The 27,500-nt window shown below is 41.4% G+C and overlaps 1 protein-coding gene across 1 annotated transcript; it reads left to right on the top strand.

Annotated features, from left to right (window-relative positions):
- The first annotated feature begins 411 nt into the window (after positions 1-411).
- On the top strand, positions 412-27,246 carry LOC111230808 (growth hormone receptor-like). Its single transcript, XM_022757642.1, has 10 exons — positions 412-491; positions 10,517-10,638; positions 21,363-21,492; positions 21,588-21,757; positions 22,967-23,145; positions 23,974-24,118; positions 24,320-24,410; positions 24,728-24,797; positions 25,847-26,079; positions 26,183-27,246. Exons 2-10 carry the CDS (start codon positions 10,521-10,523, stop codon positions 26,949-26,951), a joined length of 1,905 nt encoding a protein of 634 aa, XP_022613363.1. The 5' UTR covers positions 412-491; positions 10,517-10,520; the 3' UTR covers positions 26,952-27,246.
- The last annotated feature ends 254 nt before the right edge of the window (positions 27,247-27,500 follow it).

Below are 27,500 nucleotides of genomic sequence, written 5' to 3'. Positions count from 1 at the left end.
ATGTTTATTTGCCACTTAATCTAAGTGGCACACTAAACAGTAAGCGTGGCAGCAGTGGGTTTTATTTTGGATGTTTGGCCCGGCAGGCTCTCTCTCTCCCTGGCTGTCCCCTCTGAGCTCATCATGGAGTGGAGTGGATTGCTGGCGGATGAGGGCGCTTCACCGCCATGTGAAACACACACTCGCTGTGTCTCAGCGTCGCGGTGTGTGCAGCCAGCCCTGAAAGTAGGCTAGATGATGAACTGAGCAGCGGACAGGCCCTAATACACAAATCGGCAATAGGGAAACCGGCACCAACCCGATCCAATGTTTTGGGTGATGTGAAAATCCTGATCGGAGAGATCTTTATTCGGGCCGAGCGAGGCTGAGGTGAAGAAGCAGCAGGACTTTTCGTGCCTGTTGGTGCTCACGCTGGCCATCAGATGACCAAGTTCTGAAAAGTCGATCTACGCTGTCCTTGCAGTTTTTCAGCTCGAGACTTCGTAATATAAGTAAGTGCGTTTGTGTTTGTTTGTTTTTTTAAAGCGTTCAATGCATCTTTTTGTGCTCATGTCTGAAAAACTCAGTTTCTCGCAGCTTACGCACGACCCGTGAAACTTTTGCTTAAATTTCTTTACATTTTTCACGCACCAGCCTACTCATTGTAATTTTTTTCACCAGTCATAAACTTTAGCACGCGTAGCTCACTGCTTGACACTTAACAAAAGCCCACATCAAAATCACAGAAACTTGAGGTTGTCTAAGATTCCGCTGCTATTTGGTGTTGCGAGAGCAGTTGGACAGTCTGGGGATGGGATGAAGTGACAGCCATGGTTGGTTTTGGCGGATGTAGCCTCTCTCTATTTACCTGGTAAGTTATTCCTCCCCTTAATGACAGCACCTGATGAGTTTTATTTAGTCTGTTTTAAACAACATAGAGATAAATATCAAATCGGAGGGAGAAAGGGAAACGTGACTGAAATGAGAAAGAAATGCTGGGGGTCTGTTTAAAGAGCATCTCAAAGCACCCAGCTGAACCCAGAATATTAAGAAACATTCTGTAGTGTTGCTTAATAGTTGAAACAGTCTGGTGTGGATGCAGAGGGAGTGCATTAAGATGATTTTCTTTCAAGATTCTCTCTTCAAATATTTGTGATCTATTAAATCACAATACAATAATGAAAAGTGTCGGTTAGAAGTTGCCATGACGAGATCACGATGATGCCTTTTAAAATGATCATCAACAGTCCCAAGGGAATTCAGTTTGAAGTGATGTGAAACAGGGAAAATCAGCAGTTTTAGGAGGAGCTGGAGCCAACTAATAAGTATAAGAAAATACAAAGAAACTAAGAAAAGATATTTAACAGTGTTAAATAATTAAATAGTTTCCACACTACATAACTAAATTCATAACACTCGTTTAGTGCAGATGATTACTATCCAGTATTGGCTGTAAGAGAAGTTTGCATGTTTTTCCCCCTTTGCCTCTGTTGCATTTCTACTACCTGCTTCAGCTTTTAGCAGTTTTCAGAGCTTTTTCATTTCAGTTTCCCTTCTCAGTTTGTTTGCTCTTCATCAGTGACTGGCTGACTGTTGTACTGACCGCAGGAGAACACCTTTCCTGTTCTGCTGTTTTAATTAGGAAGCACACCACACTGTGATTAGATACAATGTGCAGACTTAGCCACTATAGAAGGCACTGTACAACGCTGCCTCTCAAAGAATTCTTTTTTCTTTGTTGTTCTTTTTTTGGAAAAAAGTTTTTTTTTGCAGTTTGACCTGTTCAGGTTTCAGGTCAAATTTCTTTTTACTTAAAGGGTTTGTTTTGCCCTGTAGCAGGATAATTCATTTCTTTAGAGGTGCTTTTATTGCTCCGTTGAGTCTCATATATTTAGTTGTGATTTGTTTATTAACTTAACAACAATGCTTTCCTCGCAGTCTTCCTCTGTAATGGCTCCAGGTCATTACCACACAGCTGTTTAAAATACTGCCTGTTTATTATGTCCAACTTGATAGCGTTAGTTTGGAGGCCAAGTCCTTTTAAAAACAAAAATCATCAGCAATCTCCCACACTGTTTGACAGGTGTGATCTTGTGCATTTCACCAGCACATTTTTCCTTTAAGACAACATCTTCTGATAATATTCACCTGGATATAGCTGAAACATGTTTAATGGGATTTATTGTTGGAATGCTGGCTCAGTGAGTACTAATACGCAGAGAAAGCACGATGAGGCAGCCATTATAGCATCCACTAGGTAACAGAAGTACGAGATGTTTTAATAGATGAGACGAGGAGACGTCTGTTCCATCAGTTTCTGTCTCAGTGTTTGCCACACACCCACATGCAACATTAATTACAGCTGTTATGTTCTATACCCTTTGACAGCAGTGCATCACTCGAGAAAGCATTAGATTTCTACACACATCCATGTGCACTTGGACTTCAGTGATGTGCACGGTTGTCAGGATATGCTTGTGCGTCTGATAGTAAGGGAAAATTGCAGGATTTAGAGCAAATTAGAGCGTGCACATCTATACTTAGTCCTCCAACACAACAGTGGGTTGATAGAGACTTTTATGTGTTCTTTTAGATAGGATTGAACTCTGCAGCTGAACGCGTATCATTCAAAAGACAGTAAATCATTAAAACATACCACATACAGGTAAGTCAACTTGTGACTTTCAGTTCTGAATAGTTTGAAGTAATTGTCTCTGAAATGACCAAACCATGGTAACCAATTATTTTAATGATGCCAAGCAGCTGTAACAGATGAAGAAGTTTGATTTTTTTGTAAAATTTTACTTCACAGCTATTAGTTTCAATAACTTAGACAAATTGTTGCATGTCTTACACACACACACACACACACACACACACACACACACACGCACGCACAGAGAGAGAGAGAGTGGAATGCTGCAAAGCAGACATTTTCCACAAAGATCAATTTTCAGATGTGTACAAGCGCACACTTTCTCTGTCTCTTCTGCATTCAGTCTCTCGCGTTTACTTTTCATCTGTCTTATTCTCACTCCAATACGCACACTTGATTTTATACATACACACATGCACGGGCGTACATACAAACACCCACTCTCTCTCCCTGTCCTGCCTCCACACGCACAAACTGTAGCAGGGTTTGCAGATGTGTGTCCTGATCTGCTTCCAGCAGAGGCTCTTCTCATGCCAGTGTGCTGACTCTGAGTTTTCCACTCCCTCTTATGAAATAAGAGTAGGAGACATTAGAGCCATCCAGTAGCCAGATCTGAATGCCTGAAAGCACACACAGATGCACATACACACAGGTTAAAAATGCACACACATACACACACACACACACACACACACACACACACACACACACACACACACACACACATACACACAGGTTAAAATGGATACACATACATACACATACACACACATACACACACATACAGTTCATATTCACACACACACACACACACACACACACACACACACACACACACACACACACACACACACACACACACACACACTTTGAACACAGGTTAATTAATGTATATAAATACTGTACATCCAACAGTCCAAGGCTATCAGCAGCAGCTGGTTGCTGTAGTTTTTGGGCCCCAACTCTTGTCTGAGCGTCTCTGCCAATGTGGACTCTTCTTCACCACTGTCTGGCTCAACATGCAGACTCATGTTGAAACCTGTGGTGTGTTTACTCAAATTTTGTTTATTTTAAAGAAAGAGGTCAGCAGTGAAAAGAAGGGTCGAGGGCAGAAAATCTGTTTGCATGATTCTTGTGTAACTTTGAGAGACTCATCAGTGGACCTTGGACCACTTTGTGTATGTGTACTCACAAACATGATTAGTTTGAAATGACAATGTTACACTCCACAATATTTGTGAAATAATATCTAATGTCTGTCTTACAGGCATAAAGTAGAGCCTCACCTTGCTGAGGCAGAGTGATTAAAGATGCTCCATGACATTAATGTACTGGGTGCCAGGTGCTTGAGAGTGTATGGATATACAGTGAAAGGCATGCTGGGTTGCATGTGGTGCATATCATCAAGTTAAATAACACATATTCTGAAGTTTTTGTTTACATTTGTCTCATTTTGCTGAAGTTGTAGTTATTTTTTGGTTGTGTCAAACTCTAAAAACAATCAGGAAAATCATCCAAATTTTCAGCCCACCAGGCATCTTTTGTTTTTCTTCAGAGCACCTGCATCTTTTCTCTAAAATTCTAATTGGTGACTCAGACCTTAAATGACTCAGACCTTACTTTTTCTTTGCTCTCAGCCTGTCTCGTGTGGCCATTTTGTGAGTGCGTTGGCTTAAAATTTCACAGTTGACAAGTCACATTGGGGGAGTTCGCACTTTAACGTCGGGTGATCTAAGAAAGCACAATGGTCCTCTTTTATGGGTATACATTTTCTACTTGTGTGTTTTTTGTTGGAGCTTAATGCTGGCTACACCACTGGCTAACTAACATTAGCATATTTTACTCAAAGCGCTTGTTCTTAGACCCTCTCTGTGGTTTTCCACCCATTAAAGATGCCTTGTGGCATCACCAATTCATTCTTTTTTCATATGGACTTTATCCCATGATTATAGTTGATTGCCTCTGGACAGGCCATGAATAGCTTGGGATTTTGTTATGTAGGTTTGGCTTGTAATTCAATGACTAGTTCCAAAGTAATTAACAAGGTCATACTAAATTGATTCATATCTTCCTTCAATTCCTTCCTCTTTAGCCCTCAATAAACCCAGTGAAATAAGCACTTTGAGCTTGGAGCACCAGGGTATTTGTCGCAGTAGATGGACTGCAATGAATGAAAGACAGGGGCTAAAGAAAGGATGAAAAGTAGTTGACAGTTGGTGAGAGAAAGATCAGCAGTGCACTAAAGGGGTGTATTAAATTCATGTTCAAAGACATGAGGTGTGCCTACAACCCCCCGAAAGTCACTGAAAGGCTAATGTAGTCTTGCATGTCTTTATAATGTATGATATTTCTGAAAGCCTGTGAGACCAAAGGCATGGATCAAGTGCTGCTTTTATAGCCCCTCGAAAAACTATTTGACAAAAGGTGGAGCAAAGGTGAATAAAATGAATATTTCAGTAAAAAGCAGTATTGGGTACAAAACCTTGTACTAAAGCTTTGTGTAAGTGCAGACCATATTAGGTTTTTCCTACACACCTGCCACCAAAACCACGATAGCTTCACCAAAAATTCCTTTTTTTTTTTTGATTGAACTCATAGATTCATTACATGGAGTTACTTATGAGTGAGCATGTTGGGGTTCTGTGTTTTAAGGCTGTTTAAGTGTATGGTAAAATCTTGGTCTTGAGTGAGGTGGAGTGACATCGATTTTGAGGCGCGTCAGATCGTCTGATGAATCCTAATGCTATGATGCAAATAAAGATACATATCTTCTCTCAATGCATCGTAGGACTGTTGTGTTGAATTGATGACTTTCAGAGAGATTTTCACAGGTGTGTACTTTGATCTTAGACATCCCAAAACTGCACAGTGCATAGGGGCGTTTACTTGAGGTCAACTGAAATATCTTTGTTAGAGTCTGTAGTTTTGGAGTGTCTGACTCCCTCTGAAGAGAGTTGTCCATGTTGTTTTTACCTACAGTAACATTAGTGGCAATGTATGATGTCACACTCTCTGCTTTTCCCTCCCTATTTCATCTGGACTAAGCATTTCACTCCACTCAGTTAACCACTATGGCTGTCAGAGACAGAGAAAGGCATAAGGAAAGAAAAACTGTAAAGGCTGATGTTAATCATCAGGCAGATGCCCCTGTCTTCTACCTTAAGAGTGTGTGTGCGTTCCTGTTTCACATGAGTGTCTTACACAGATTGAGGCTGGCAACTCTTTGAGGGTTGTAAGTGTAGAGAGAGTCCATCACAGCATGTGGTCATAATCCCATTTAGGGGCAACCTCGTTTTTCTGTGTGCTTTTATATGTTTATGTGTGGATGTAAGCGTTTGTATAATCATGTTAATGAATGTATGGTGTAGAGTTTACATCCCTGCTTTCCACCCAAAGTAAACATCCACACACTTACGATACTTTCTACTTTGCCTTTCAGGTTTTTCAGGATGTTAAGTCAATACCCGTAGTAGTATATTTGTAAATTACTATGTATGTTAGTATCAAATATTTAAACTTTCCTTGCAGCTCAGTGGAAGTAATAAAATTAATATTAGTTTCATAAGCCATAATTGCAACTGCTGATGTGCAATTGTCAGTTTTGTTTACAATCATATTCATATTTAAACTGCATTATTTATATGCATGTCTTTATGGTAGCAGTCTTCCTCTGTATGTCGTCACGCAGGATATAAACAAAACATGGACCCACTTGTAAAACGTTTCTCCATAACACTACTAGTGGCCAAAAAATTGAACAGGGTACTTTCAAAGCTACTAAAAATTCAGAAACCCTTTTGTAGCAACAATAGCTATAATTATAGAATAGCATTTTTAGAGAAATAATTTAATGTTATTATAGATAACCATTAAGATTTCTGCAATACTGGACTAGTACCGTCCTGTCTCTTTTTTCAATAAATGCATCCAGGCAATGGATCATTTATCTTAATGGATCAGAAACACAATAGCTCAGCAAGAAAACATGGACTGACTGTAATACTGAGAAAACTGAAAACTTGAAAATCTACAATATTTCAAAAAGTGGCATACAAAGATGTGATACTAATCTGTACTCCTAATGCATCCGTCATATATTTTACAGACCTTTTCCAATGCATGGTACTGGCTCAACTCAACTTGACTCTATTCAACCTTTTTTGGTTTTCCATTGGGCAAAAGTTGTACATTTTACCTGTTACTGTTTTTTTTTTTTTGGTATCATTTCCACCGAGGTTCCAAGCGAGCCGAGTCAATACCAAAAAGGTGACGTGAATACTCAGCAGTTCACTGATTGATCAGACAGATCCTGTTACATTTCTGTTAGTTATTGTACTGTACTTTCAGTATGGAAACCCGCAGAAATTGAGGAGTTGTAGGCGTTTCTCTATTTAGTGTCTCTTTGCTATGCCTCCGTTGTTCATGTGTGTGTCCTGTTGAAGATGACTCCACTATGGCTGCATGTGTCATCGCTATAGTAATGATGCTGCATTGAGGGGGTGCTATCTGCAGTGGGGGAAAAAAGGACCTGGTACCAAAAGAGAGTAGAGTTGATTCAAATTTTTTTTTGTACACAATAGAGCCAAATCTCTCCCACTATATTTATAATGAATTATATTAATTATAAGATATGACTTCATAAAGATCTGTCCATTATGTAGCTGTCATTCTGTCTGGATAAATTGTTTCTTCATAAGTCTGATTGTTTAAAGAAATTGTACATGCTCTCCACATTTTCCCCCTGGGTCATGTGCCCACCACCCCCCTTGCAATGACCCCCCACAGTTTGAGAACCACTGCCCTAGCAAATTAGTGCACTCAGTCCTCTCTTTCTGCTGTGTCTTTGGTGGAACCTCATACTAAACTTGGGCTTGCAACATTGCTCTGTGTGTGTGTGTGTGCGTGCGTGTGTGCGTGTGTGTGCCTGTGCGAATACTTTTCTTCTGCAGATATAGAAGGGACTAACACAGACATGATGTGACCTCTCACCCCCTAACCTTTCTTCTTCTTTGGCTTCACCCTTACACCACCATCCCATCTGTTCTTAACCTCTTCCTCCCTCCCTTGTCAGCTCCTTCTGAACAAACACAGATGATTAATAGAGATTTGAGGAAACATAGGAGAAGCATGGTGCTGGCAGTAGGGTGCCAAGGCAAGATGTACATCTTTGTATTAGTATGTGTGAGGCGCTCATGTTGCATGCGTGTGTGTGTGTGTGTGTGTGTGTGTGTGTGTGTGTGTGTGTGTGTGTGTGTGTGTGTGTGTGTGTGTGTGTGTGTGTGTGTGTGTGTGTGTTATAGGGCAGAGGTAGTGGAAGGAAGGTTGACCACAGAGGCCTTAAATGTTTATCAAGGGACCCCAGGCGGCCTGGGCTGAGCCTCCCTCTTTTCTGATTGGCTTAGGCAGCCTTCCCTCGAGTCTGTGAGCCGGTAATTGGCCGAGAGTGGGAGAGGAATGGGGGAGAAACGTGAACGAGTTGGAGATGAAGCGCCAGCCTTGCCAGGGCTTTCACAGACTCTTTCACATGAGAGAGGGGGAGACTAATGTTGGGATTAACATGAGGCCACATGTTGGAATGGAGGGGCTGTTTGGCTCCCTTTTATAAAACTTTGGTTCCTCAACTGATTAAAGAATGTAAGGCAGTGTGGAAAAAAAAAGGCTAAGAACTTAAATCCTCCCAGAGTCATAAAGGAAACTGGTTTGAAAATGCTCATCAAAGTGTTGTTAAGTTCACCATAATAATGGTGCTTTAGCTTTTGATGAGGGGAGAAGAATTAGATGTTTTCAATTATGATTTTAGAATAAAAGATGATGGGAGAGAAAGACAGATGGGGTCTGAGAGGATCTGAAGACGGATTTGGGCAAAATGTCAGATGTAAAAAAATGAGCAGTGATTGATAATAAAAGGAGCTTTTTAGTGAGGCCAGACAAGCTTGCTGCTTGCTAACATGAATTCTTTCATTATTACACTGGACTTGTATGGCCACTTGAAATACATAAACACACACACACACACACACACACACACACACACACACACACACACACACACACACACACACACACGCACACTGAATGTTTATATTGATGGAAAATTTTGTTGGTCATTGCATTAGTAAAATTTGCATTTGACATTGTGTCCAGTTTTACAAACTTTGAGCAACTTGAATTTTGCAATGAAGTAGATTTTTTTTTCCTGTTTCTATGTGCTTGGTTCAATGTTTTTGTGGTTTATTTATTTTTGCTGTAGTTTCACTTTATGTAGATTTTTCTTTTTTAAAATCTGCAGTAAATCTAATCCAGAGTAAATGAGTGGCTGGCAATCTTACTGTAATTAGGTGCCAGCGTTTGATATATGCTGTTACATGAACACTGATATGAACTTTGCCCAGGGATTTTCTTGCCAGTAAGTCTTGCAAGGCTCCATCCAAGCTTGTTGGTCTTGAAAATGTGCATGAGGTGACTACACTGTTGCTCAGTTGTTGTCACTCTATATAAGTAAATATACTGTGAAATGATCTTTTGGTTTACTATTTCTAGGCCCAAACTCTTTTTTCCCCCCATAATGAGAATTTGATGTGCTGTGTAGCACACTAGTTATATGGCTTTTTTCAGGCCACACCAAAACTGGGGAAAATACTGGCAGTGTTGCCCTCAGAAACATAGCCTCCACGTTTGGGGTTGTTGGCTACCCAGTGAAAAGTTGTGGAGACACAGCTGTAAATAGCCAAGGGTGCGGACAGAAAGTTTGGCCTATATTTAGAGGTTGGACTTGACTGGTAGAACTTGTCCGCCAACACCAGCTTATTGACCGGGAAGAGTTTGTCAGTGTTTTTCTATATCACCGTCCATATGCTTATTATAGTTGTAGGTAGATAGCCTGGGTGAGAGAGAGGCAGTCACCACACTTCTGTGTTAAAGGTTTTGTTGGGAAATTCAAGTCTAGTTTTTAGAAGGGGAGTTAGGCTCAGGGGAAATATGACTGCGTTGGTCTGTGGTACAAATTTTTTGCCAAGAAGCCTTTCTAGATTATCCTGTGTTTTGCTAAACCATGTGATGATGTGATGACACCATAAGCCATAACTACAGCTACTTGTTAATGTGAAATAGTTTTGATTTGGTATTAGAAAATCTTACCACAGATAAACCACGATAGCAACTAGCTGGTGAACATAATGGAAGATTTTAGCGGCTGCTGAGCCTTATGTCTCTCAGGAGTTGGTGGAGACCAAAAACAGAGGTACAAGGAGAGTGTTAAACTTACATTCACAAGGTGGCCATGAATGCTAATGTGGCTCAGTGTCTCCTGTATGTGTACGTAAGCAACTGACTGTTTGCTGACAGTTTTGCCATATTGACTTAAAAGGTGATAATGTGTCATTGTTGTATTCACAGCTTGTTTCTGACACCCCCCAAATGGGCAAATGGAAATGCAGGTTTGATATTACCACATGTGGAGTTGGTGCAATTACTATGTTTCATATATATTTCATACTCAACCTACAGTAGGTATGATTGTATAAAATCATAGCCAATAACAAAATGGTTTTAAGTGGGTATAACTTTTAACACATTTACACAGAAAAACATGCTTCATACATACAACTTCCAACTACCACAGCAGCAAAACCTGGGACGATGATTAATTATTCCCTGTCTCGTGTTGGGTTTCACATACACCGGCTGAAAATAAATGGCAGCCACAGTTTGTGCTCATAGGGCAGAGAGAAAGAAAGAGAGAAAAAGAGAGAGGGAGTCTCAGAGTGAGGGAAGGAGGGTTTTTTTTTTTTCACATGGGCATGTCATCATGGCGTCCAACTGATAATTATAATCACAGTGTCTCTGTCCCTCTCCCATTCTGCCCTCTGTCTCTGTCCTCAGCATCATGGCTGTCTCGTCATCGTCCTCCAATCTCCTGCTCCTTCTCCTAATATCCTCCCTGGATTGGCTGTCCACTCCAGGTTCTGCATTTCTCATAGACCGGCTCGACATAATATCATCAGGTGAGTAACTGGTTTTACTGCTTTGTGTAAAAACTAATAAGCAAGAAAAATAGATTGATATGAGACAAATCATCCTTCAGACAGTTTATCAATTTCTCCTCATTAAACATTAACAAATGTCATTCAGGTTTTGCGCGCAACATTCTGTTGACACTTGTTATCACATCTTATGTCAGACATCAGTTGCAGAATGTTGTGTTTGCTCAGATCCATGTGGAAAGGTTCACCGTTGAGCAAATGCCGCACTTTCCTGGTTTGGCTAGTCAAACAGGCTCGGGATCAATAGAGCCAGGGTAAATATATCGTCGGGACTTCTCTGTCAAAGTCCAGGAACAGGACGATGCAGGATGTTCAGCCAGCTAATCCAGCTGTCACTGAACCATTTGAAATAATTAGGTGAAAGAATGTTGTGGCTGAGGAAACAGGCCAAACTTAAAATTTGAAATAGTGTACCTCTTAAAAATCCCTAAAGCAACAGGGGTCTGAGATAGGAATTTTAAATTCAATTATGATGTCTTTTTCCGCATCGTTTCCACGATTGAGGCTCAGTCTCAAACACACAACTGGCTCAGAGAAGATGATGATGAATTAGTGTCTTCCACTAATGGTCAAAGCATCTGAGGCTAGAATTGGTTGAAAGTGTGCAGCCCTGCAACCTTGGCCAAGACAGTTCTTGTTTATCTAAAGTCTACCTAGGCACATGATTTAGAGAAATTCTCACAGCCAAGATACTGCAACTTCCAAGAAGGGATCAATTCTGCTGTTCACTTTGCCAGAAAATGTCTCCAAACATGTTGCTACTGTTTTTATTTTTAGGCGTCTTTTTAATCTTGCACACCCTGATGTGAAAATGATGTTTCTTTCCTTCAAGTTGAAATGGTGGAAAGTCAGGCAATGCATTTTTTTTTTTTTGGTAAGGATTATTGGACAAAAACATTGAATTAGCAGTTTATCCACATGCCATTGGGTCATTGATTTGATTAAATAACATATAAAATGGTTCAACTAGATGTACCGGTTTTAAAATTCTTTCTTTCTGTCTTTCTGTCGCTGAACATTTTGGCAAGTCACCATTTTACCAGTATATTCTTAGGTGCATCTGCTCATTGCCATTAACAAGTGAGCCAGACAGCAATAGACAGAGACCTGAGAGACCTCCAAACCATCTCTGGGCAGCCTGTCAGGCGGCTGCAGCACCTGTTGCTAGAATGGAAAGCACGCATGTTACCTGGTCAAGCGCTGTGGGAAATTTGGCTGTGTGATATGGGCACTGAATGAGGGCCTATACATGTGGGTTTACTGGGTACATGCACGTGTACTTAGCACATATAAATGATTTCTTAGTATTTTCCATTTGCACTGGTACAAACAAACTTTCTGTACTGATGATCCCATTGAGAGAGATTACATAAATGGCGGGACACATCTAGTTTATATCATTATGGAAAAGCTATGACACATTTAATGCCATTTAAGATTGTAGTGTTTTTTTTTTTTTTTTAGCAGGGTATTTCTGATGTTGGGATTTGACCATAGGACCATGCATATCATTATGTGAATGTGGCACATCCTTACTGATAAGTGATCAGTAGGAGTGTAGAAGCGAGCAAGCGATTATTTTTTCATCAGTAATTTTGCCATATTTCCATGGTGCCCCTGAGCAGCATTATTATTTATGTTGGGGAAATTATTTGCTGCTTCACTAGAGTACTTTTCTTTGAGTGGATTTAGTGAAAAACAGTTCTGTCCTTTGGCATCCTCTGCCAACCTAAGACCAAATCTTCTTCTCTGCTTTTCTGGGGGCGGGGGCTTTGTCTGGGCAGAGATTTTTGCCATCATTAATTCTATATGTTGACTGATAAATGTTGAAGCCTGCAGTGACTTATACAGTCTGCCGCTTTCTCAAACCCAGTGATCAAATGGTTCAGTTTTGGGGAAAATAAACTGCCGATGTGGCACAGAAGTTCAAGAACGTTGGTTCAATTAATATGTGTTCTGAACACATTGTTCTATTGAAGTGTTGAAATAAATTTTGGCCTTTCCAAGCAAAAATCTGTTTGGTGCCAGTGCTGGTAGCCACATTTCTCTGTTTAGCAGGTTTTGGTTGTGAATCAGCCCCACCTCTTCTTTTCTATTGAAGAACCTGTTGAACCTGTGGTATTTCTGTGTGAACAACCTGTATTTAAATTAATTGATTGTGGTCTCAGTCTGGGTGGGTGGGGTGGGGGGCAACAGCCTCTGTAAGGTAAGGGACTTTGTTAGTTTGGTGAAGCTGAGTGAGAATCCCACCTGAGAATCAGAGGTCGTGTCCTGTCAAGATACTGCCACAGTCACGTGACAGCATGTGAAAACAAGGCAAGGCCTACCAGTAATGTGTATAAAACGTTATATTATGAATATGATTTTAATATTCACACAAAACAGCTGATTTCAGCACATTGTCTGATTACATTTTAAGATGCCATGTCATATTAAAAGCACTAGTGTAATACAGATGGGTGTGCCTGCACTCTTCTGTAAATTGGTAAAAGCTCAGAGTTTTGATCTCTGTGCCTTTGCACTCAGGCATTCTGCCTTTGACTTTGTAATTTGCTCACAAACTGCAGCAAATGTCTTTATCTCTGTGGGTTCACATTACCTTTCCGATAAGCTCCCAGACAAACCACGGATAACGTGCTGAGGTCGCACCATCAAACATTCTGACTGGTCCACCTTCAAATGTCAAAATGGTCTCGAGCGAGCTCTGTGGTAATGTTGCCCTGGTCTTCCTCAACAACCGTTGAAACATCTGTAAACACAAAGCACCCACTGATAGCGCGAGCAAACACACGCAGCCTGTGCCTTTCTCAAGTTTACCACTGTACAATCTCTGATCCCGACACCTGTTTTCTCCACTAAAACAGTCTATATCTGACCTTTTACCCACCACTCTTTCTCTCAGATACATCCAGTATGTTGCAGAAATCATTGGATCTTGTTGAGCAGGTCAATAACCCTCAACACTGCGCTTTTGGGATTGTTTAAAATCATTTTGTTGTTTCATTTAAGAGCCTTCCTGGAATTTTGTGGGTTATACTGTTTCTACCGCATTTTTATGTCTGTTGTCAGTCGAGCCACACAACAAGCCAAGAGTAGACTTTTGGAAATGCTCCTATATATTTAAAGGCTTACCAGAGTAATTATAGCCAGTGGCAGCCATTTGTCTTGATCTTGTTCTTTCACACACACACACACACACACACACACACACACACAACACACACACACTTGCTTTTTCTTTCCCCCAGCCTTCCCTGAGTGTCTGCCTGTGTGTCTCAGGAGGACTCGCTCCTCAGGCCCATAGATTGATCCTGTTGTGTGAGGCTGTGTTCTTGGCCACAGAGGTGGTAACCAGTGGTAACCGTGCAGAGGTTTGGTCTGCCTGGCTTGTACACACAATCTACAGTTACATCTGCTTCAAAGACAAGCCGTGGGTGTGTTTGCTCTGAGCAGCGAAATTGAGACCTTGTGTGGGATATGCTGTTTGAAGTTAAGCATAAAGTTGGAAACTTTAAAGGGAAGAGAGAGAATTGCATAGGCCTACTGTGAGATGGTGGGAGGGAGAATACATGGTTGAAGAAATGCTCTGTAATGGAGGGATCGATGCAAAGAAGCAGATCCAGCAGCAGTGTGTAGGCCACATGTCCTTAGCTTAACGAAAGTGAGTTTAAAGGGAAAGTAAATGTAAAAGAGCAAAAGTGAAAGTGAAACTTTCTTAATTAAGAAAGATCAAAAGGACACTTAATTTTTCAATATCAAATTACAAAAAATCTTAACACTACAACCTCATAACCTTGTTCAACAGTATGTCCAGCTGTTCATTCCATATGTCTAGACAGGTATGGTAAATTAATAAAAATGTATGATATTGTTCTTTACTCATATTTTTCAGTGGGTAAAATAATGGGTGAAATGTTTGCCCAACTGGTGATTATGAAACTAACTCCAGCTTGGTGTCTGACCTGCAGTGCAGCAGCATTTTCTTTTTCTCACACATCGGCACCCGACTGTGACTAACTGGGCTCTTTGTCTCTACTATTCCTAACTTAAAAATTTCAGGTTCTTTCGTCTTTCTTCTTTCAAGATTGTGACAATTAGCTTTGATCAGTTACCACAAAGCAGAGTGATGCAATCAATTGATCACCTACCGAGCTGCATCAGACAGATCCTCATCTTGTTATCAGTGTAGTTAGTCAATGATGGTTTCATCAATCACTTCACCCATTTAATGTGCAGCATTTGCTGTGTAATGTAGACTTCTCCACTATTGTTTTTCATAAAGAATTAAATCATTTGTTCACACATTAGCAGAGGCACATTTTATACCTTTCATAAAAATCTCTTGGAAACATCTAGAGAAAGTCCATCACATACAGGTGGAGAAATGTCCAGTTTTTGATCACCTATTGCTCTTAGTTCATTTGACTTTACTCCAGGTGTTTTTCTGTATGCCAGCTGCTTGGAGCCCACACACACAGTCAACTGCATTATACGAACATGGGTTAATGATGAAAAGTAACCATTAGCCCTCTGATTGTTATGGGTGTGTTCTTAAATTTAATCTGGACCAGGCAGAGCATCAATACTGTAAAAATACTGTCAAAGACAAAGTCCTGTAGTAAATCATTTTTTATTACATTTATTTTACATTTCCATCATTACAAAATCAGTCTATAATGGTGATTTGTTCAAAACAATGCTGCTGAAGTTTGCTACTCAAGAATGTAAATGTGAAAAAATAAAGCAGCGTGTTAATTCTGTTCTTAATTTTTTTTTTTCTTACAAAATAACTGATAAGAGTACCTTTAAAATACCGGATTGATAGGCTATATTGGTAAAAAATAGTTGTACTGTTAAAATTTTAACGATACCCAGGAGGTATGTTTTCTAAAGATAGACCCCAAAGGAAACATATAAAGGGAAAATGAAATGGAACTTAATATGGAGCCTTGTGGCACTTCACAGGAGATGGGTGCAGAGGAAGGTGACACATTATCAATTCTAAGAGTTGATCTGTCTTGAAGGTTGGAGGCAAACCACTGAAGGGCCTGTCCCCAAATGCCAACAGCGTGCTTGAGGCGGTCCAAGAGGATGGAGTGATCAACTGTGATGAAGGCATAAAATAATTAAAATAGTGTAATTTCCTGAGTTAAAGACAAGAGTTTTAGAGTGTCAGTTATTTAAAAAGAAATGGCCATGGAGTCATTCTCACTCATATCTGAAATGGGGATCTCACACCTTACTGTAAGGCCACACAGGCAGCAGCTGAATTTAACATGTGGCCTTGTCCCATGTGAAAATGTCTGACACCCTACTGAAGTGTGGATGGCAGCCTAGTGGAACAAGCCACGATAAAAAAAGACAGACAACGAAAGGTGAGGAGAGAAAATGTGTGTGCACAGGATGTGCAGGTGTCCATGCTACAAGCCAGACACCCCTGCTCATCTATATTTACTCTCACTTGGACATAATATGACATAACTAAACCAATACCCTGGGCTGTAATGGCATTAGGGGAGATTAACATCATTAGTTCAGGCTAAAAAATTGCTGGGACCAGAGTAAGCTGACTGGGTCACTGCATGGTTAAACACACCAGATTGTGTCTGTTAGACTTCAAAGCTAAGAACACTGATGGGAATGAGGATCAGATGGAGCGAGAACTTGTCATCCTGTGGGCCCAAACTCTAATAGGGAAGCAAAGCCATAGGTCCTGTTGTGTAACTGGGAGGAAAGGCAGGACATATTCAAGGAATTGGACAATGGCACTTTGATATTCTTTGTCGGTTTTTGTTTTGAAGGTGGAAGTTCAGTGTGTGTGCATTTGTGTGTGTCTGTGCACTTATGTGTGAAACTGTGTGTGCATGTTGGCTGTTATTTATATCACCTGTTTACATTCCCTTGTTTGTATCTTGTTGCAGTCTCTCAGCTTTCTCCCCCTCTCTTCTGGCCCACTACTCGCACTTTCTGGCTCTCTCAAATGCCACATGGCCTCTTGACTCAACATTGAACCTCCACTATTGAGCTCAATTTGAAGCTCTTTATTTATTTTTATCCACCCAAAAATGAAATACATGTAGAAAAAGCATGGGAGAATTTGTGAAATAAAGTAAATTCCTGTTTAAATTTGTCACTCGCCTCTCCCCATCTTTTTCTCTCATCTCATTAATTTCCCCTCCTCATCATCCCAGAAATGTTCCCTATGAAAGACAAACGATGCCATCTCCTGCACGTGCATTAACACCTCTACTATTGTGTGTTGCAGAAAATTGCATCTGTGTCTGTTAGGGCTGTGGTACAGGGATATGTAGAACTTGGCATGTGCACACTGAGAGGCACTTTTATTCACACAATCTCAGTGTGTGCTGCCAATTTCTCCATCTGCTTAACAGAAACACACACATACACACACACACACACACACACACACACACACACACACACAGCCTGATGGTGGTGCAGCACAGGAAGTGATGTCTTGCTTGGGTGCTGCAGTGGTCAGTCAGAAGTCGGCCATGCTGAACAGCAGTACCAAATATGTCTGTGAAGTTTACTTAACTGTACTAAAGCAGCGCATAAAGCAAGTGAATACTATATGGGTTAAATTGAGACTCGCAGCGGCACTTTGAGTGTCGTGTAATTGTGTTTACACACTCAGTCAAGAGCAGAATACGAGCTGTGCGAGTGAAGTGACCAGCGACAACAGGATTCTACTGTTCAGCACCCGTGTGTGTGTGTGTTCTCTTCAAGCATAGGGCAATCAAATCAATTATGTGCTAATACCACAATGAAGAGACATTCATGGCCCTTAAAGCTAGTGTTTGTGTCTACCAATCTGTGTGTATTTTTTGTTATTTTATTGTAGCTTAAGTAAAAAAAACAAAAAAAAAACAACCTGCTCACAAACAGTACATGTAGTCCTAAGGTAATAGATGATTAGGTTTATCTATGTAATGCTTTAAAAATAAACCACTCAGGAAAAAACAACTGCAAATATAAAATATTTTCTCTATGTTTCAGCAGCAGCATTCAGCACTAACTGCAGATGGAAAATACCAATCTCAGAGATTGGAAGATGCAGTTAATGGCAGTTGTCAAGTCTGGGAGGATATTGGCCCACAAATTTTTTCTCCAGGAGTGCCTAATTTTAGATGCTATTGAAATACAATTTGTGATCATCACATGCAGATTCCTAATGTATGGTCTGACACATAGCTGCAATGGCTGATTTTTTAAAAATTTTTTTAAATTAAGATTCATCCACTATTTAATCTCCTGACATATTTCTGCTCAGCTCATTGTCATCGCTAAATATTAATAGCAGCTAAAACTGATTTTGTTTCTGCCAGTCATTTTTCCTAGTGGTAACACATAGTATATACAAAGAACAGTAACAGACCCAAAATTGAACCCTGAGGGACACCACAGAAAATTAATCATCTCCAGAGACAGAGAAATGTTCTGGTTTAAATTCCTGTTTTCATCAAGGGAAACATATCTTTCCCCATATGTTAATGTCAATGTTATATAATGACATAAATTTTAATCTCAACAGCATTTCAGTTTTGCAGCCAAAGATCTGACTGTTGCCATCCATCTGTTTCTCTCTCTTCCTCGCTCTTCATCTCTCATATCTCCTGTCTCCTTTCAAGCGTTTAACCACAACACTAGCTTAAATCTGCAAATGAACTGGAAAAGGTGGTAATTCATAGCGTCATAGCCTCATTTTCCTGGCACTCCTCATGACGGTCAAGCATTTCACAGTGCGATAACTGATAAAGCCCGGTCGCACCTCTCTCACCGCCTTTTTAGTGCTGTTTGCCAGCTGGCGCGAGGGCTGGAGGGAAGAGTGCTTTTTTTAGGCTTTTTAGTGGATTTTAAACCTTAATGGCTAAAGCTGACATCAAGGTAGATAAGTGGTTTCCTAGCTCCTCTGTATGGATTGATGAAGACAGGACGTGAAGCAAAGAGTTGTTTATCAGGCTGCACATACACACATACACATACACACAAAATTAGTTTTTTTTCTTCTAGCCGAAGGCTTTCAGCTGTCACTTAATGGCAGCTGGCAGGTACAGGCAGGATTTAGCTTCTCATCACTGAGGCTCTGTGATGGTTATATATTAGTACGAAAGAAATCTACAAGTAAGGCCCTACAACAAAATTAACAGCCTATGCATGGCAGGTAATCAGCATCGAGCTGTCAAGACGTTGCCCCCTGGCTTGTGAGCCAGTTACAACTTGAACAACTCATTTTCCTTTGTTTTAACCTCTGAAAAAGACGGTATGGTGAGAAGGTTTTTCTTTTTTTAAACAGCATTAAACTTTATGATATCAGATATGAAGCAGCAAGAGAAGAAGTATGAAAGTCGGCAACTGAGTAGGAGAAAGAGACACTGAGAATCAGGTGAGAATGTGCGACTTTTCCAGGTGTTGCCGCACAACCTTTTACCTTTGACACACTTCAGATTCGACTGCCATCCAACCAGGCAAACAACTTTCTTTTTTCTTTTTTTCTTTTTTTTTTAAATGGATGTACCCTATGACTTTTACCAGCAGAGCCCCATTCTTTATGGACAGGCTAACTTTCAAAAACACTATCTGTCTGTGTGCTTTCGGGTCTTCTCCACCCAGACTAGTACAACAGCTGCGAGATGACATTCACACAAAAAAGTTTGTCATACAATGTAAATAGTTTCACATGAGCAACAGCTTAAAGGATTAAATCTTTGGAAGTAACCAGTGATGAAAGTACACAAATGAATGAATAACAGTGTAGACATGTATTTAGGAACAACGTTATTATAACAAACGCCTGAAAAGTTGCTGACCTTAACATTCCCAGGCATCAAGAGATATATATCAACCTAGGTACATGGATTCCCAAGGTGTTATTTGACTTAACTTTTTTTTTTCCTAACCTGTCCTGCTGTAGTTTTTAAGCTCTCCTTTGCATTCAGTGTCTGCAGAAACCTCTTTGATGGTGGCAGCTGGAATTTGCTGGATGGGGGAGGGAGGGCAAGTTGAAATAGCAAAGCTCTGGGAACCACGACAGTATGCAGAAGATGAAGGGAGGGAAGGTGGAGAGCAGGGCGGGCGGGTGATTTGAAGGGGGGGGCTAGAGGCAAAACGGCATAGGAATGCGGTGAATTATGAAGTTACACTGGCATCAAATAGAAAGTAAGCAAAGTAATCAAAGAAATGGTGTAAATTCTGTATGAATAAATTATGAGTGTGTGTGCAGTCTGACCTGCCCGGGGGTTGGGGCTTGGTTGCTTTGTTGTGGTGTTTGTGGTTAGAAGTGTGTTTTTATGTTAATTGGGGATGCATGCTGAGCAGGTTTGTGTCTGTGTGCAAATGGTGTATGTATGTATGCACATGCTGGTAGCATAAGATTTTATCTCTTCAAGTGAGATTTAGCAGCCTTGAGTAAGTGTATGCGGAGATCGTTTTGATTTTACGTTTAGAAACTCAAAAACTATCCGACGATATTGGTCTGCTCCACTCCGTCTTTAATTCCTTGCCTTGTGTTCTGAAAAGCATGTTTATGTTCTGGTTCTGTGTGTGATTTATGCTGCAGCCAGTGAGGAGAGAGAGCTGGGGGTAGAGAGGGTGGAGCAGAAAATCGATGATACCTTCAGTTGCTTATTTATGGTTGCACCAAAACCCCGGCGCTCTGCGCTGGATGAGAAGCTGCATGGCCTCACTGTCAGGAGAGGGAGGTGGTAGGGGATTGGTGATGAGGAGTGACAGGGTGCCGAAGGAGAGGTGGAAAGGGCTGAGTCAGGGGCCTCGGGGTGGGGCACAGGACGAATGGTATGAAATGTGTGTGGATAGATCTGCAGGTTATAAAGGCATGGCGACTGAAAATCGATGCAACGTCACTCACTGCAGACTGTAAGTTAGTCTTATCTCCTGCCAGCGGAGAGTGTTGCTCATGACGTTCGCTTCCATCTGGGTGGTGTGTGTGTTTTTCTCGAGGCAGCTGGCAGCTACGTGCAGGTGTAATCTCCATCACTACAAATGTGATGCTCCTGCAATGCAGGGTGTGAGTGCAAGTTTGTTAGAAAGAAGAATAAAGTATGTTTACACATTTGCCGGACTGTAATGGTCTTCAAAAGAACCTTTCCAACACACCTGCTTCAAAGACATATGGATATGTGAATATCTTCATCGAGAAAATGTAGCTTCTGTTAGTCAAATACTTCATATATCATGTTATCATATGGTACGGAGGCATTTGAATTTGTATAACAGCCCTTTGTGCATAAACAAAGCATCACACTCAATCTCAGAAGTTTATGACTAGAACATTTTATTGACGGTCTCTCAATCCCTCAAGGATGGGTGTTGAACTTGAGATGTTGTTATTATATCGTGGTGTTATTACCTCACACTCTGGCGTGTTCCCTCACCCTTACATTTTTGTTTAGATAGGATTGCAGCTATTTTACTCATCTCTGTTGTGAAGAAAGTGATTGTTGTTTGTGTCGATTCGCAGCGGCGATGGTTCAAGGAAGAGTGAGGGTAACAGAGGTTAGGCTTTATCAGTGTTCTTGCATTGATGAATCTAAACTGTTACAGGGTGGATAGACCTCAGTAAAGGTGATTCATCAGCCTAATGCAGTCTGAGTTGCTCTGTGTTGTCTGTCTCTGACCCTTGTCTTTCTCTCACTGTCTCGCAGGCCCCCTTGAGCCTCATTTCACAGAGTGCATATCGAGGGACCAGGAGACATTCCGCTGTTGGTGGAGTCCAGGCGACTTCCACAACCTGTCCTCCCCCGGAGCACTCAGAGTCTTCTACCTTAAGAAAGAGTGAGTGTGGTCACCACTCTGTGTACTTAAGCTGGAGGAAGCCAAGCAATAGTTTTGCATGTGGAGTACTTAATGCATTTGTTTCTATCCTTCAGGTCTCCAACCAGTGAATGGAAAGAGTGTCCAGAGTATATCCATTCAAAGCGGGAGTGCTACTTTGATGTAAACCACACATCTATTTGGATCCCCTACTGCATGCAGCTCCGCGGCCAAAACAACATCACCTTTTTCAGTGACGACGACTGTTTCACTGTGGAAAATATTGGTTAGTAACCAACATGTGTGCGTATGTCCTTATTTTTGCGATTTAACAGTATGAAGCATGGTCTAGTATGATAGATTACCTGCACTGAAGGTTTCCAGGAAATGGTACTTGCTGCCACATATCAGCTAGACCAGCAAATGTCACATGCTTGTCAATATCACACATCAGATACACAGTGTTTACACAGTAAATGTTTTGATGTCTGATGGTATTTATCTAACCAGGACTGTAGCCAATGCTGATAGATTTTCTATTATCACATGGCAATGTCATATGTTTGCTGTTATCTCTTCCATAGAAAATTATTTTTCTTATTATCTCTTCTCATGTGTGAAAATTGATTATCAGCATGTTTAAAAAAAAAAAAAAAAGATAACATTCAATGTTGTCTTTTGAACCACTGAACCTACAGTACGTGTATTGTAAAAAGGACATGAATGTTTGGTCATTTGGTCCAGCCGTTCGTCCAACAATTTCATGTCCGGAGAAAGATATCTCATCAGCTGCTGGCAGCATCTCCAGGAAGATTGCTGTTGATATTAATGGTCCCCACATGAGTCATAGTCCTTGTGTTTTTAATTAGCTCCCTGCTTGTGCTACCATCAGGCAAAAGTTTCTCCTTATACCCTAGAAATATCAGTTTGCAATAGGTGGCTTTCCAGTGAATTCCCAGGTTTTTTGAACACACATGAATTTTGCTTGATCTTCCTTAAACGAAGCTCAGGTCAAAATATCAACACGGTACACACAATATGTTGTAATCCAGTCAGCAGATTGGCATGACCGCCTGGCTTTTCCTCCCATGCCACCTTTAACACAACCCTTACATGTTTAGGCCCACAGCCGGTGAGGCTAAGACTGGCATACTTGTGAACATGTTGAGTTTATTAGTTTTAAACCAGTGAGTTTGATTTTTACAAAATGCTTGTTATCAGAGGAGACTGGCGAAACTTGCAGTATGTTGATATACAGCACATAGCACCAGCACGTTAACATACAGGTGACCTCCATTTTATACTTCAGATTTTTTAAATGCATTGACTTATAGAACATATACAGTGGTGTCTTTGATTAAGTATAATTCTTTATTTGTTCATCTACAAATAATGCAGTCAAAGCCATTAATGAATTCATGAATGTTCAGTGGTATTAATAGCTTGCTATAGTTTTTGTTCTGTTCAAACTGAACTTTTACCCTTTTCCTTGCAGTGCGTCCCGACCCACCAGTGTCTCTAAACTGGACCATCCTGAATGTAAGTCCCTCTGGGCTAAGTTATGATGTCATGGTCAACTGGGAGCCCCCGCCCTCTGCAGACGTTGGGGCGGGCTGGATGCGCATTGAGTACGAGATCCAGTACAGAGAGAGAAATTCCACAAACTGGGAAGCAGTGAGTGTTCTCTCTTTTACTTGCTCTTAAATTCTCTCTCCCCCTCCCTTGCTTTTATGCACACAGACACACACACACACACACACACACAGACACACACACACACACAGTACTGCATGTGCTAACACATGTAAACACACCCTGTAAAACTTTACAAAATGGCTCTGTGCACATACACAAGCTCTCACAAATGCAAACACTCATGCACCCCCTTAAAAGTAAATTGTAGGTAGGTCATAGAGGCAGAGTGTCGTGTTTCCTTTCCCCTCCCCCCTCAAGTGTCGTGGCTAAAATGCGGTGTAGCTCTGTTGGCAAGGCAGTGGAAGCCGGAGCAAGGCCCTCTGGGAGAACACAGCCTCTCTGAAGGAAGTGAAGGGAGGGATCTGTAGGTCAGAGGCCATGGGACCTTGTACAGGCTCATATTCATTACCACTTGGCTAGCCAGTCTGAGAAATGCAAGACTTGGAAACCGCTTTAGAGCCCTCTATTATAACAGCATGTGCTCTGTCTAATGTATCTGAAATGACTCAACAATTGCACCTTTGGTAAGGTCACAGATACAGGTACCAAAAATAAACACAGAGCTCTTGACACCCTATTTAGCTTAAGTCAGCTTCAGTGTTTCTGTCAGTGTTGCTGCATCCTTTTTCTGATGAATTAAAATGCAACAAAAATCACTTTTTTAAACAGTGTTTTTGTTCTCTCTCTCTCTGTCTCTCTCTCTCTCTCTCTCTCTGTCTCTCTCTCTCTCTCTCTCTCTCTCTCTCTCTCTCTCTCTCTCTCTCTCTCTCTCTCTCTCTCTCCTTCCCATGTGTTTCTGTACTTCAGTTGGAGATGCAGCGGCACACCCAGCAGACAATCTATGGTCTGCACATAGGAAAAGAGTACGAGGTGCACATCCGCTGCAGGATGCAGGCCTTCATTAAGTTTGGAGAGTTCAGTGACTCCATCTTCATTCAAGTTTCCAGCAGAGGTAAAATCATGGTGGGTCAAGGGTGGAACAGATGTAATAAATAAATATGACAGGCCCCGTTGGCTCGTTCACTTCAGAGTGCATCGCTTGGAACAACCTTGAACTTTGTACTTGTGATGATGATGATGATGATGATGATGATGATGATGATGATGATGATGATGATGATGATGATGGGTTCTGTGTTTTTTTTTTTTTTAGAGACTACTTTCCCACTCACACTTATTCTTATTTTCGGGACTGTGGGCATCCTCATACTCATCATGCTGATTGTCGTCTCTCAACAGCACAGGTAGGAACATCTTCTCTCTCTCTCTCTCTCTCTCTCTCTCTCTCTCTCTCTCTCTCTCTCTCACTCTCTCTTCCTCTCTCTCTCTCCTTTATAGTGTCTAAAACTCATTCAACCTCTACTGACAACAGGCAAGATGTTTGCTAAATCAGCAGCAGATTTTGCCGTGCCACTCTTAGTGTGGCCTCATCTGTCATGCCCCACACCCACACACACACACACACACACACACACACTCACTCACTCACTCACATGCATACACCAAATACTGGCAACCGATTATCTTCATTACTTCCTCCTCTTCTTCCTCCCCCCTACAGATTCATGATAATTCTGTTGCCACCTGTTCCTGCACCCAAAATTAAAGGCATTGATCCAGAGCTGTTAAAGGTACATTTATGTCTGTTTTGTTATTCTGCCTTGTCTTTCATTCATTCATCCATTCATTAATTTATTTCACCCAAGTGATACATTGGCATGGCTGGTTTTAGCTAGCTTGTCACAGATTAGTGACACTGGTTACTGGTATATTCCAGCTACGTATATATATATATATATATATATATTTATATAGTGTAACCATTTCATAGTTTACCCCCACAGACCTCAACTGTGAAACATCCCACATTGTATATATGCCTTTTAATAACCACTTTTAAAGAATTTGCATTATGTATTTCAAAATAAATGTTAGCTTCTATATTGTGATTATATATAATTTTTTACTTTCGAAAATGCAGTATCAGTCAGCCTCTAATACATATATTCTTTTGTACTGCACATGCACAGAGAGAGAAATTGTAGCCATCAATAGTTCACAGCAGTCAACACGTGGATTTGTGCATTGTTTATTCAGTAAAGTGATTGTATAAAGTGTTGTGTAACCACTGTTTTTTTTATTACATTTCCATTGTAATGTTGATCAAAAACAGACACTAACTGGGCGTCCATGTGGCTCAGTTGGCTGAGGCACATTAGGCCACGTAATCATCACACCACCCACTGTCCCTCTCCCAATCACTGCTTGTTTATCATCTGTGTCAACAATCAAATAAAAAAATGTCCATAAATAATCTGAAAGCACAAGGACAGGAGGACCACTGAGGTATAATAATAAGACATGAGGAGGGTTGTGGTTCATCATTGTGTTGAGGGTATATTATTGCCAGAGGATATGGGATGCGTTTAACATGCAGCCTGTTTGCTCTTTATAATCCAACTTCAACCCTGAACCTCAGAAAAAAAAGTCTTGATAATAATAATGCTGCTATTTCACAATAACACAAAGGGTGAAACAAAAAGTGTTTTTGGTGCAGCTGATACTAAAATTACATTGCTGTGTAGAGAATAGAAAAAGGTAGGCCTTTTATTATTATATGGATATCTGCTTCCTGATTGCCTCACACACTAAATGTATGCACAAATTTGTGCACATGCAGAAGGGGAAGCTGGACGAGCTGAATTTTATCCTGAGTGGAGGTATGGGTGGCCTGCCCACATATGCGCCAGATTTCTACCAAGACGAGCCATGGGTGGAGTTCATCGAGGTGGATGCTGTGGATGCAGACACTGGGGAGAAGGAGGACAACCAGGGCTCAGACACCCAGAGGCTCCTCAGTCTGTCCCAACCTGTCAGCCACCACATGAACATAGGGTGCGCCAACGCCATTAGGTACTGCAGAGGTTCTCTTGTGAAGGCAGTGTTTTCATGTTTTCAGAGGGCTTTTTTAAATATGAATTTCATCCCGTTTTCCACCTGTTTCCCTCTCCCCCAGCTTCCCTGATGATGACTCAGGCAGGGCCAGCTGCTATGACCCAGATCTGCCCGACCAAGACACCCTAATGCTGATGGCCACCCTGCTGCCAGGCCAACCCGAGGACGGAGAAGCCTCCCTTGACGCGGTAGAAAGAGCCCCAACCCCAGAGAGAGGCGAGAGGCCCCTCGTCCAAACCCAAACTGCAGGGCCCCAAACTTGGGTCAACACAGACTTCTATGCCCAAGTCAGCAATGTTATGCCCTCCGGAGGTGTTGTGCTTTCTCCCGGCCAGCAACTCAGAATCCAGGAGAGCACCTCTGCCACAGAGGAGGAAATGCAGAAGAAAGGAAAAGAGGGTGAAGACAGTGATGAGACCGAGGAAAAGAAGCAGAAAGAGCTGCAGTTTCAGCTGCTGGTAGTGAATCCTGAGGGAAGCGGCTATACCACAGAGAGCAATGCCCGGCAGATCAGCACTCCCCCTAGCTCCCCCATGCCTGGTGAGGGGTACCAAACCATACACCCTCAGCCACTGGAAACCAAACCCGCAGCCACAGTGGAGGATAATCGATCACCTTACATTCTTCCTGACTCTCCCCAGTCCCAGTTCTTGGCTCCTGTCGCAGACTACACAGTGGTACAGGAGGTGGACAGTCAGCATAGTCTGCTCCTCAACCCCCCTCCCCACCATTCTCCCCCTCCCTGCCTGCCCCAGCACCCCCTCAAGGCCCTACCTGCTATGCCTGTAGGGTATATCACCCCAGACCTGCTGGGGAACCTATCGCCGTGAAATGACAATGCCATTGGACCTTTAGGTGTAAGGTTACTTGACCAGGAAGTCCCCTGCAGTCTGTTTCTACCTGATTCGTGCTGGAAACCAAATAACTCGTAGCACACAGCGTGGGTGAGAGTGTGCAGGTGTTTGTTTTCAGAGGGTGCTGAAATTGAGACATGAAAAGCTACAAGTTGTATTCTTGGCTCTTTCACATTTGCTACATCAATACATTTGATGCAGAGGCTACCAAAAGTAAATGCTAAAAAAATGTTAATAAATGCACAGTTTGCTCTATTTGTTAACATCCATGCACATGACGCACACAAGTATAAGGTTGAGACTTGAGTCCAAAAAGCATTAGTTCACTGCTTCCTTGGATCTCATAACATCTGTGGCTAATTGTGTTTGGTGCAATGACATCGCTAAAGTCTTAATCTCACAAAGAGATGTCAGTGTATGATTGACTGGGACAAGACAAGTACATTCTAGTCATATTTTTCATACCACACCGTGAAGAAGTCATCGCTGATGTTGACACCTCTTGCTGGCAGAGGTGTTTTTGCC

This window comes from Seriola dumerili, unplaced genomic scaffold (genome assembly GCF_002260705.1).
Source record: "Seriola dumerili isolate Sdu_G_001 unplaced genomic scaffold, Sdu_1.0 BDQW01000290.1, whole genome shotgun sequence".
Taxonomy (NCBI): domain Eukaryota; kingdom Metazoa; phylum Chordata; class Actinopteri; order Carangiformes; family Carangidae; genus Seriola; species Seriola dumerili.
This window is presented reverse-complemented; position numbering and strand designations above follow the sequence as displayed.

What these genes read in the sequence shown, in the direction of transcription:
- LOC111230808 (XM_022757642.1), top strand. Translation starts at nt 10,521, where the DNA reads ATGGCTGTCTCGTCATCGTCCTCCAATCTCCTGCTCCTTCTCCTAATA. An exon ending in GCTCGACATAATATCATCAG is followed by an intron (nt 10,639 to 21,362) that starts GTGAGTAACTGG and finishes ACTGTCTCGCAG; the next exon opens with GCCCCCTTGAGCCTCATTTC. An exon ending in CATTCAAGTTTCCAGCAGAG is followed by an intron (nt 24,119 to 24,319) that starts GTAAAATCATGG and finishes TTTTTTTTTTAG; the next exon opens with AGACTACTTTCCCACTCACA.